This window comes from Oreochromis niloticus, linkage group LG14 (genome assembly GCF_001858045.2).
Source record: "Oreochromis niloticus isolate F11D_XX linkage group LG14, O_niloticus_UMD_NMBU, whole genome shotgun sequence".
NCBI lineage: Eukaryota > Metazoa > Chordata > Actinopteri > Cichliformes > Cichlidae > Oreochromis > Oreochromis niloticus.
This window is the reverse complement of record NC_031979.2, coordinates 12,813,490-12,826,056: the sequence shown is the minus strand read 5'-3', so window position 1 is coordinate 12,826,056 and position 12,567 is coordinate 12,813,490. Positions and strand designations below refer to the sequence as shown.

At 44.3% G+C, this 12,567-nt stretch overlaps 1 protein-coding gene across 1 annotated transcript in view; it reads left to right on the top strand.

Moving 5' to 3' along the window:
* Nucleotides 1–7,192, top strand: part of mecom (MDS1 and EVI1 complex locus) — a 125,155-nt gene extending 117,963 nt beyond the window's left edge. Inside the window, 5 exon segments of the mRNA XM_005474502.4 lie at nucleotides 1,356–1,525; nucleotides 2,599–2,743; nucleotides 4,520–4,765; nucleotides 4,878–5,070; nucleotides 5,206–7,192. Coding sequence (XP_005474559.1) covers nucleotides 1,356–1,525; nucleotides 2,599–2,743; nucleotides 4,520–4,765; nucleotides 4,878–5,070; nucleotides 5,206–5,340 — 889 coding nt within the window. The 3' untranslated portion in view covers nucleotides 5,341–7,192.
* The last annotated feature ends 5,375 nt before the right edge of the window (nucleotides 7,193–12,567 follow it).

Below are 12,567 nucleotides of genomic sequence, written 5' to 3'. Positions count from 1 at the left end.
TTTTTTACTTTGCGATTGTATCCCTCAACCTATCCTTACTAAGCTCTAAGAGTCTGCAGGCACATAATTGTCCAGTCAAAAATCAGATTTGCACCATAGCCGATTAACACCCCATGAAAAAGAGCTGCTTTTCTCTCCTCGCACATATGAGTGAAAGCAGGGCACACACTTTCACACAGTGTACTCTCAACCACACATACAGAGAGCACAACTCATTTGTTAACAGCATGTGGATGTTTTCCCAGGGATTTCTTGTCTACAGTTAGAACAGAGTTTATGTGTGTTTTCTTATGCCATTAAAGGCCTGGAATAATTATACTACTGCTAAACAATTTGCCTGATGAAAAATGGCGTCCGTCGCCTGGGTGAAAGGGGAGGTTTGGGGGGATTTGGGTTGTTGAGGAGCACAGGCAGATGTCCACACCCGGCAGCTGTGGTCACAGAGTGATCTACAAAAACTTTGGCTTCTCCAAATAGAGGCTTACATCCCATCTGAACAGTTATTCCCATCTTATTCCAGAAATCGTGGTTAAAAAATAGTAATTTTAGCTCTTAGCGCTTATTTTGTTTTCCATTTTGGAAGCTTTGTTTAAAGGTTCCCCTTTTATCAGCCCAGCAGATTTTTCCAGGTGCATCTGAAGTACTAGTTACAATACAACAGTGGTCCAGTACCCATGCAAAAATTAATTCTGAAGACTTACTACATTTGGATGCCCCGGTGCTTGGCTTTGTAGTTACTAAGGTAGAGGAATTTTGGCCCAAAGTTCGGAAGGGGCCTGCTGACCACAGGGGAGAGAGAAAGACAGATGCAGGCCTCTACTGCCCCAGCCTGATAGCCTGCACTCTACATGCTGGCATGCCATTAAAGATCACCGCCTTTTATTGTAATTTTTTGTGGAGATAACCGGGGGGGAGGGTTCCTGAGGGACAGCCAATCGAGCGAGCTAATTCCACAAGAAGAAAAGATGTAATCTTCTCGTATAATTTTGCATGAAGAAACTTGGCAGGAGCTCCTAATTTTTGCAAGGCTCAAACCAAATCTGTTGCGTGCTTATTTTGTGAGAGAAGAATGCAATTTTATTGCGCTGGCTGGAGATAAGAGGCAGAGCTGTTTCACCTTAAACAAGCTCCTCCATCATGTCTGGGACTGTGGGACTGCTGGGACTGTCTGTATGAATGTGTGTGTGTGTGGTGTCCTACATTATGTATCCCATTATGTTTCCCCACATAACAAACCGCAGGTTCCTGATTCATTATGCAGTACAGTTGTATTTATGACCAGCGGCATGTGCGTTTTGATGTTTTCTTCATTTAATTACTGAGCTAAACGAAAGGCCTTTACTTTCTTTCTGCAGGTGTAAATACTGTGACCGCTCCTTCAGCATCTCCTCCAACCTACAGCGTCACATTCGCAACATCCACAACAAGGAGAAGCCGTTTAAGTGCCACCTGTGCGACCGCTGCTTCGGTCAGCAGACCAACCTGGATCGTCACCTCAAAAAGCACGAGAACGGCAATCTGTCAGGTGTGCACAAGTTTTGTAGACCGTGGATATATATATGTATATATATATATTTTTTGTAATAAGATACAATAATCAAGCTACTTTTTCTTTTTTTTCTTTCCATATTATCAGAGAAAATGAGAGCAGCATTTGCTGACTCGTTAGATTCATCAATCATTCCACTGCATAGCATAAAACAAAATATACTCCTGATCGGAGAGAATCTCAGAGGCTGAGAAATTAAATTATATAAATCTGTCATCGACCTCTGCAACAACAGCACAAAATATTTTTGAATGAGCTGCTTTCATCAGCAGCACAGCTCACAGCTTATGGGTTGAGAGGTTGCATCACTCTGACTCTGAATCAGCAGAACGAGCAGTGACACCTGGCCAGGAGCCGACGGCAGCGGGCCTAAGAGGAGGTCGCCACTTAATCAGACACAATGAGCAATCCATCAAATGCAAATCAATTATCTGTCAAGCTTTCCTTTTTTCGGCATTAAATTATATATTCCCCCCACTCAACACAAAACACAAACACAATGGACTAATAATATTTTGCAGAAAAATTCTTTCTCCACAGTTTATATAATAAAACCATAGCTTCTTAAGCTTTCGGCTTTTGTATCATTACTAAAGTTCAGTGGGGCCAAGTATACCCAGATGTCACATAAATTTATTTTAAACTGTCTTAAGGTCTCCAAAAAATGACAAATAGAGTGAAGAATCCAGTAGAAATGTAAATGGTGAATGGGCTGGCACTTAGTTAGCGCTCCTCTACTCTGAGCACTTTTTATTAAAAGGCTCAGTCCTCCAATCACACACACGTTCATACAGGCACTTTATTTTCTATACGAAGTGCGACTTGGGGTTCAGTAACTTACCCATGGATACAGCCGGGGATCAAACCCCCATCCTTCTAAAGCACGATTCATATTTTCCTCAGTGATGTAATGTAGATACAGATACAGACGTCACACTGACAGACTGACAAACATAACGCATCTTTTACAGCATACTTTCATCCTTTAAAATAGTTTGAGGGCATCGAGTTCAAACACATGATGACTGGAATGTGTGTTCTTTCTATAGGAACTGCAATGTCGTCCCCACAGTCTGAACTGGACAGCAGCAGCGCCATACTGGATGACAAAGAGGATTCTTATTTCAACGAAATAAGAAATTTTATCAGCAACACAAGCCAGAACCAGACATCACCGGACCCCTCAGAGGAAGGGTGAGAGCAGCTTTATGTGGTGATACGTGCCCGTCTTTCCTCCTATTTCTGCTGACCTATACAAGGAGATGGTTGTTTCTCGGCCTGGAGGGCCCGAGCTGATTCAAAAATAAATAATTAAAAGAAAGGGAAAAAACAGATGAAGGGTGATCTTTTGAAAGGATACTGGTAAATCTACATTAGATTGAATATGTATTAACTGTGTGGGATTTACACACACACACGCAATGTGTCAACCACTATCCGCCATTTTTAGACATCCAATTTCATACCTTCCAGCCAGGCTTTGTTAATAACAATCGCATCATTTTGGGGGGTCTGGAGTAAAGAATTCTTATCTGCGATGACATTTAAGATTTGGAAAAGTGAGCAAGCTCTTTAAATCAATTGCCTCTTGACCACATGTAGGAAAAGATATCAATATGCATGCAACTTCATCTGGGCTTTATGCAAACAAATTCTTGTAGCTGTGATCAGATCGGATAACAGTTGCGAGGTCTGCTCTGGTCCCTGAGTTTGTTTTCACGCGCCCCATGTTGGTTTGATCACTGGAGGCCCGATAGAGATCTCGCAGACTAGCTCGTGATTGAGCAGAAGGCCTGTGAGAGCAGGGCCGAGCGGTAGAGTGTCAGAGGGACGGGAGGCAGGAGGGGTAGTGCAGCAGTTAGAGGACCACATCTGGAACCAACATGTCTGCCTACAGGAAGAGGGTAGAGGGGGTGGGGTCAAAGGGTCGGCCTGTGTTTCCTTTCAAAGTGCTGCACTGCTGACTGCTTCTGATAGATACTTTATCCCCAGCAAATTACCACGTTTGAAAGCGTAATTAGCGAATCTGTTTTCTTAATCACAGAGTTCTCACTCCCTCTTTTGGAGCTAGTTCTTCCTTGCAGCCCTGAATACCACCTGAACTCTCCACTCTGACGAGAACACTGCTGACGGTACAACATTATCAGTTCCTGAAATCTGAGGCAAAACGACGCAAATCCTTTTTGTGCTAAAATCGAATACGGTGTAATTACCTCTCTCCCCCTCCGTCTCAAACATATCCCTTTTAAATCCAGTGCGGCTATGCTGTTTATAAGCATTCTATAATTATGTGGTGTTGTGCTTGATGTGTTGTGTTTCCTATGAATCTCCTTCTCCCCCGTTCAATTTTCAGTCCCCTTCTCTGAATCCTTTGTGCAAGAAATGGCATATTTGGGAGCTGACGAAAGATGTCCCAGAGTGTAATTAGTGAATCAGTCTTAATGTGGTTCCAGATGATTTACCAAATGGCGGTTTCCTGTGGCGCTGAAACAGAGGGACAGATTAAGACTCAGGCAGTTTGGATAGCTGGCCTTTTCCCTCTCCACAGGGATAGAGGAATGGGCTGGTTGGCAGCGCTCTCATAACTCTCCCACCAAATGGGGCTGTCAGCTAAATATTTTGCCTATTAGATGAATACGAGATAGTAGGGAAAATAAACAAGGAGAGAGGCAGAGCACTCCATTTAAGTGCTGCAATGATCAACCCAGTGCTGCTGTGCCCAAAGGGGCCTCAAAGCCTTGATGACAAACGGGATTCCGGCTCTGCTCAATTCCAGCTGCCCTGTTCTGCCTCACATCAGTTCATCTACAAACACTAGAAGAATTCCTTAATCACACTGAATATTTTCTGAAAAACAGAATGAGTTAATGAATAAGAAAATACAGCCAACATGGTAGATGTTTCATTTCTTCAACCTTAAATGCCTACTGCATCGAACAAGCCTCATGAAGTAATGTTCCTGGTCTGCAGGCTAAATGGCGGTCCATTTGAAGAAGAAAAGCCACTGATGGCCAGCCATAGGTCACGTGACCTGGAAGATGAGGAAGCGGAAGAGTTAGGTGCGGATGAAGAAGAAGGGGAGGAGCCTAGCAACACCCCTGAAAAATCGGAAAGCAAGGTGCTCCAAAGCGACCTTGGTGATCCCATCATACAAGACGAAATGGACTTGAGTGAGCCAAACGACTTGAATCTCAGCTGTAAAACTTCTCCAAGGAGGTAATTTGACGCAAGGGTGCAGCTCCAAAACAAAATGCAACATTTTAAATACGATGCTTTGAAGTCAAAAGCATCCCGGCAGCTTTTAACTGATGTTTGACGTGACTTTCAGGTATAAAGACGAGGAGGAGCAGAGCAGCTACTCAGCCTTGGATCACATCCATCACTTTTCTGAAATGCGCAAGCTGGACGAGAGTGAACTGAGTGACGGAGACGGGGATGGGGATGAGGAGGACGGCTCATTTGGTTCCCCATCTCTGACTGAGGCAGTCAAACAGCCGCTCTTTAGGAAATCAAAGTCTCAGGTAGATAAAGATGCACACACACACACACACGTACACTTAGATACAGACAATCCATATGCACGATTATCTGCAGTGTACTTAATGTTTTTTATGTAAATAATATAGTAAATCGTAATCCACCCCTTACTCCTTCAGGCTTATGCCATGATGCTGTCCCTGGCTGAAAAGGACACTCTTCACCCAGCTACCCACACCCCAGTCACCATGTGGCACAGTCTGGCACGGGCTGCCGCTGAATCCAGTGCCATCCAGTCCCTCAGCCATGTATGATGACACCTCTTTGCGCCTACCTTTTCAGCTCTCAACCCGACCCTGATCCACCTACGGCACTGGCAGTCCATTGCAGGGGCTATTTTGCAGGGGTCCCTGATTGTCCACAGAGTGACTGCTGAGCAGGAACCACAGCCCATCCGACTGCTGAGTGAGGGGCCTTACCCCCAAAACATGGCCACTGTCCATGCAAAATCCATTTCAGCCCAAGCCCCCCCCCGAAAAAAAACCTCCAGCAGATAGAGAGCAAAAATGTCCCTCTGAGACCCTAAAATTGATTTGTTACATTGACACCAACCAGGATGTGGTGAAAATAATAATGCTAAACTAATAATAGCCGTATTTATTCTTCTGAATTTCTATGTTTTGCACAGCAAAGGCAGCTGAAAGTTGTGGGAAGTGGATATGCTGATGTGTCGTCACTCGACTGAATTTCCTGGCCGGCACATACAAAGCAAGCAGAACATTTTACACCGAGAGTAACGCTGGTGGTGTCTAAGACAGCTGGTTTCAGCCTAGCATGTTTCACAGTGTGTAAAGCATAAGAACCAGAACGAGAATTCCCTTTGAACCCCCGGAGAGATCGACAGGTGTTTCCCATGAATACATGATGATAAAACATTAAAAGGTCGGGCGAGCAACCTCAGTTCAGATGAAAATCATTCCATGTAAGGATAGCACTGGCGGTGCTTTAATATCACTGAACTCACTGAAGTACAAACATAAGAAAGCGATTGTTCAACTAAAATCAGGCCAGTCTCCCATCTGCATCTTTCATAGCTGTGTGTGTCTGCACAATCATAGCACTGTACACAAGTGTCTGACAACTGTTGTCCACTGCACTCCATCCTGCCCGCCTGCGATGTCTGTGAAAGGATATAAATAGATTGTCTGTTTAGTGGAAGAGAAGAAAACCGATGATTTTTTTTTGTTTTGTTTTGTTTAATTTACTGAAATAAGTAGCCAGTGCTGAAGTTAACTGTTGTTCTGTCGAGGGGCATAAGTCTTTTTCAAAGCCTTTGAATCCATCCTAGTCCACCAACAATACCACTAAATAGCCCGAATGCTAGTCGTTAGCTACTCCATGCTTGTGTGTCTTTCATTTTTAGACAATCACGATTTTGTTTTTCATTTTGGTTTCTGTTGGTGTTGTTGTTGTTATTTGCTGTTGTATTTTGAGAATTGTATTTATTTCTTGGCAAACTGTAGTTTGTTTACTGAATAGCACTGCTCTTAGCCCGGGCGAGGGGGAGATTCCAAGCCGGGCCAATCCCACAGTTCAATGGGGTTTGTAGATTACATTTGAGTGCCGGATAGTATTAAAACATACAATTCACTCCTTATTCTACTAATGAAATCAGTTGATGAATAGATATTACTTAGGGGGTTTTTCTATGACAATTTATTGATTCAAATGTAAAAAAAAGAAAAAAAAGAAAAAAAAAGAAAAGAAAAAAAAGAAAAACAGTATAAAGAATTAATAATAAAAAAGCCAGGTATAATTTCTTCATAAGCGCATGATTGGTCTGATAAGATCTGTATCTGACATTTTCTACGGTTGTCTGCAAGCTTGTGTGATGTTCGGTTCATGTTAATCCCTTGTGCCAAACTTATGATAAATAACAGATTAATTTCATTTATTTTCCCGTTTTGAGGGACCAGATTTTTCTTTTCTTTTTTTTGGTTTGTTTATTTGTTTTTTGTCGTTGTTTTTGTTTATAATCGACTTTAAAAAGTAATCAGCAAGTTGAGGTACTTTGTTTTAATGCTTTCTACAATGTAACTGTTATGCATTTCAATTCAATACTGTGGGAGGAACAACTAAGAAATAAAGGACTACAATGTGGATTGACATGTTTTCGTTTCTCTCTTTTTTACTTCAGAAAATAATTTTACTCGCTCTTTGTCCGTCCATCTCCCTCGCGCCTCCTCACTCCATACAGTCCTTCTGGCTGCCCATCATTTTGGCCCACGTCAAAATTTATACTAAGAGACAAGAGTCAGAACACCACCTGGCGCTTTCTTCTGGCGCTCCCATGGCCTCCAAGAGCGAGGGAGAGTCTGAACTCTGGTCCTCTTTATTTTTTCTTGAGGCCTTGGCTCACAAAGTGACGGAGACGCAGAGAAAAGGCTGGAGAGGGCTTGAATGTGGTAGTGGGAGCGGAGGCAGGAATGTGTCCTCTCTATTTGTGTCCGTTTGTGGGGCATGATGGATGAGGTGGGTAGATGTGATGACCTGGCTCATCGCTCAAACACTCAATAAGAGTCCCATCCTGCAGCAGGCCTCCCCATCCAGCACCCCCCTGCCCCCGTCACTGCTTGCTGCCAGCCAACGTGGGCGGACATTGTGGCTGGGAGGGTTGGAGGTTTAGTGGCCCCATTGTCCAGCGAGTAGCTCAAGTGGGGGGTTGGAGAATTGGGCATGACAGTGAAGATGGCTGGCGCTTACACTCTACATTTACAGTGCTCTTGGCACCCTAATGGATGGGTTGTTTTTCTAAGGCCCATCGTCAGCCCTCTGGGCTCTGTGGGGTGTCCAACTTTGATGAGGTCATAGTGGGTCACGCTGCATTGATGAGGTCAGTATGGGTCGTCCAGCTTTGATGAGGTCAGCGGTAGTGATCTTGCAAGCTAGGAACATAATGAAGTGACATGATATTGGTCTTGAGTATGGGTTGTGCCATCTGCACTATTGGGGACTCATTCAAGCTTATCTGACAATAGAAGTTTGTCAGCAACCAGAACACATAAAAAAAGAAACTTTGAATCATTTGGAAACTGAAAAACTGACATACTTTCTAATTCCTGTTGGAACTTGAGAGTCAGAAAAGTCCATCAGGAGTGAAGGTCCTCCACCAACAATGTCAAATTCATTTTCCATTGTGGGCCACATACAGCCCACTTTGATTTGGAGTGGGACAGACCAGTGAAACTTAATCATAAATGAAAAGAAAAGTTACAGAAAAGATTCTGGTAGTTCATCACTCAGACTGTCTTGTAATTATAAATTTAGAATATAAAGTTTTCATTAATTGACAGAAAATCTCCTTGTACTGTGGTGTAGTGTGAGCAGCAATGAGGGTGGGGGTCTTTATCAACAGCAAAAGCTGAAAAACCTTTAAAAAATACATTTAGATATTCAAAATCTATCCACTCCCTCACATTTTCTAAAGCTGTCCGGCACGCTGGATTGGGCAGCCGATTTTAGCCCGCGGGCATTGTGTTTGACAGCCCTGTTCTGTACTATCATCGTGTGACCGAATGTTTTGAGGCACAGAGGAGGTCGTGTAACAGTGAATATTTACAGCTTTTTACTCACTTCTGCCAAAACCACCACCATAAGGTTAGTGAAAGTCAACCAAAGCAGTCAAGTTGTTGGCCTCAAAGCCAAAATAATGACCTGAATAACACTATAAAGCTCTCCGGAGCTCTCGGGGAACTTCAGAGCAGGAATTGAATTCTCTCTGCTTACACTTACAAACCATTTCATTTATATTGTACCTAGTCACTGGTATCCATCCTTAAAGCAGCTTTTGTGTGCCCCCTTCTCCTGGTATTACGGTATATATGCTGCTGAAATGGCATCAAAAAAGCAATGTCTTAAGAGGCTTACTAATTAGTTACTAAGAGACTTACTGACAGAATTACATATATATATATACATATGCATCAAGTTCAGAGATAATTCCAATCAATTTGCATGAGTTCAGAAAGGCAATGATGCACACTTCTGCAGGTGCAATAGAAGAAACTGCTAAACAACAGTTACACCTTGACTGCATCTGGCAACTAACTTTGCTGCAGCATTAAGCCACCAGAACCTCAGAGGTCTTGCCCCCGCTGCTATTCAAATTGCCCATGTAATTACATCACCTACATAAAAAGTTCCCCCAGACAAAAGTCCAAAGGCTCTGCCTCTGGAAAGAGCACCAAAATATTATGAATGGACAGCACAGTGTATAGTTCCATTGTTCGTGGGCACCGGAGTGACACAGGGGTGTGTTTGGCACTGGCGCATGCACTGGTTTGATCAGTGTTGATTGGAACATGCCAGTGTCACCCATGTGTCCGCTCACACTTAATCAACACACTGGGACGAGCCGCTGCCGTCATTAACCAACACCTTCTCATAAAGGGCTCAGTGTGTATCCGTGTGTGGCTGGCAAGGCCCTGGATGAATGTGTGTGTAAGTGTGTGTTTAAACAGCTAAGGAAGTGAGACAGAAGAGTGTACATTAGTCACTGCAATCTGTTTTCGTTAAATGTGAGAAGTGTGTGTGTTTGTAATTGTGTGTGTGTCTGTTTCGCAGGGTTTAGGCCCCTAAGGTGCTGTGCCCCTACAGTGTGTGTGTGTAGTCTGGTGGGCACTCTGTGGGCAGTGCTTCGTGGGGCTCAGAGCCACTCAGCTAATGGGGCATCTGGCACAGCCTCAGAATCCATCAGGCCTCATTACAGCTCCTGTTCAGCCACCGTCCTCTTTCCCCCCCTCCTATCTTCCCCTCCTTCTTTCTCTCCTCACCCCTCAACCCTTCTTTCCTTTCCTTTTCCACCCGTCCATGCAGTCAGCCCCGTGTGGCGTGCAATTGCCCTGCTCCGCTTGCTGGAACATACATCACACCCTCAGAGAGAGAGAGAGAGAGAGAGAGAGAGAGAGAGAGAGAGAGAGACCATCACAGCTGGCAGCTCTCACACTGATTGACTTGGCACCCATGCTGACTCAGACACCAAGGGAAACATTGCAGAGAAGGAGACACGGAGGGGTGTGGGAGTGTATCCTTCAGGGAGGAATGAGGGGCTGGTATGGAGGGACACTAAAGCTAACAGCTGGCCAAAGTGTGTTTCTGAGTGTGTGCTTGTGTGTGTATTTGAGTGGGGAGACACCGCAAACCACCTCATCAACTTTCTGTTGTGTTTATTTACAGTTACGGTAGCGCGTCCTCTGTCTATGTCCCATGTGTGTACAGGACAACCAACTGCAGGTAAACCAAACCAATTCCTCACTACTTGTTCTTCTTCTTCTTCTCTCTTGGAAAGCAGCAGAGTTTAAGGTTGTGGTTTCATTACGCTGTTCGTTTTTCTCCCTGGAGGCTACGGGCCATTAGTGTTATTGATGGACACTCAGTAGAGTCCCGAGGAACAAACCGAGACAAAGCAGCCCAGCCGTGCACATGGTTTTAATATGACGAGTCTAATCAGGATAGGCGTGGTGGCAGAACCACTTGAGGCCTGCTATTGAAATCATCTCCTCTCTTGCTCATGGATTAGATTAGAGGCTATCAGGTCCATTGTTGAAGGACTGGGCATGCATATTTGGGTTTTGGTACTTCTGGAGTCACTTAAACATAAAATGTTTGCAGCACAAAATTGACAATATATGCTGACATTAATTAGCATACAGCATGATCCATTCATTTATGTGCACTCACTTGAATCAGAGTTCTGTCAAAGTTCTTTTCTGTGCTGAGCTCCCCCCAGTGGTGGAAGTAGCAATGTGCACCTACCTGCAAAATTTGGATTTGAAAACTCTCCCAGTTAATTAAATAAACTTGAAATATAGTGAGTGTCTAGTTAGAGCAAGTGATAACATAAATTCTGCTGAAAGACAAAAAAAAGAGAGAGTCAACCTTTCTCCAGGCTTGTAGTCAAACAAGCCGACATATCTAAACCAAAGATACGCTCTTTACACCACACGGCCCCAGAGTGTGGGAGAGTTTCTTGATACAAATCTTTTTTATATCCCCGACATTTAAGATTTATTTTTTCAGGCAGCAACCAAACAAATGGTGCAGGACGTGTTGAAATGATTTCCCCTTCACTCTTTTATCTGAGCAGACAGCTTTGTCAGCTGGAGTTCAAAACACTGTGGCCTTCTGGGAGATCTGGTTCAACGCAGAGGGGCAGAAATTATCTCTGGGACGTGAAGCTATGGCAGCAAAGTGATAGAATCTCTCTTGCAAAGAGTGGCGTATGCTTAATTACAGCGAAAAAGTACCCATGATGCGATCTTACCTTTTACGGGCTATTTCATCGACAGTTTCCTCCAGCCCTCTCTTTTTCTCGCTCCCTGATAAGCCAGCATGCGTACAACAGCGGGGCATTTTGTGTTCGCTCGTAAAGTCTTTCTGCACAAAGGCCATGCTTTATTCATTTACTTGCAATGAAACAAAAGTGTCCTTTGAAATTCTGGCACTCTCAAAAAGCTTTTCATATCTCAAATCATGCAAAAAAAACCAAACAAAAAAACAAGGACGCTGCAACATACTGTATCAATGCAGTATCAGTACTAGAAAAGCCAGGCCTCTGCACAACAGCGTGGTAAGCATCTCTTGTTTGTAACCATTTAGATTAGACATTTTGCCATGCCAGTTCCTCATTTACGGTGCTGCTCGCCCAACGTGCTGCTGTGGAGAGGCTGATACGGTGGTGCAGCGGCCACCCAGAGCTCGGTGGATGGATGGCCTCTCTGGGCGTGTTTGACTGGAAACAGGTGTGTGTCATCTGAAGATGAAGGTCCAGCCGATAAACATTATTGGAGAACATCTGCTGCTTGTCACAACATGGGGCGAGCAGGAGCGCGCCGCCATCCATCAGCCTCACTGGAGAGTGGGTGTTTGGGGTGGGGTGGGAGGAGAGTCCTCTGGTACTGAGCTCGCTCACCCATCACTCAACCCAGGGCGTCCTGGATATAGGGTGCGTGTATGGTCCAGGCACCTGCCCGCCACTGCCGGACCACAGCCGCCGTTGGCCAACGGGAGAGAAAACGCTCCAGTGGACATGAAAAATGCCTCAGGGAGAGTGCACTTGCTCTCTGATGCTGACACACACACACACCTTAACACTCAGCTCAGGTAACCCACCGTTTACTATCAGGAAGGCAGGCATGGCCTTAATGCTTGACCCTGCCCAGGCTGATGATGAGAGATGTCTGGTAGTTGCCTTGCTCAAATATGCACACTGACACACACAAACACACTAAGACCCACATGATCCCATAGCTCTCAATGACAGCTGAAACCTCCATCCATACCTTACTGCCCCCCCCACCCCCAAACACCCAAACACAACTTAGGGATCACAAAAATCAATACCATGCAACGCTGCGTTCATAGCACACATAAAAAAAAAAAAATAGATGGTTAGTTAAAGGAAATGTCCACAGATGTGTTTGTTGTTATTTATTTGGTTCACGGCACCGTCACAGATGACAAAATGAAACATACTAACTGGC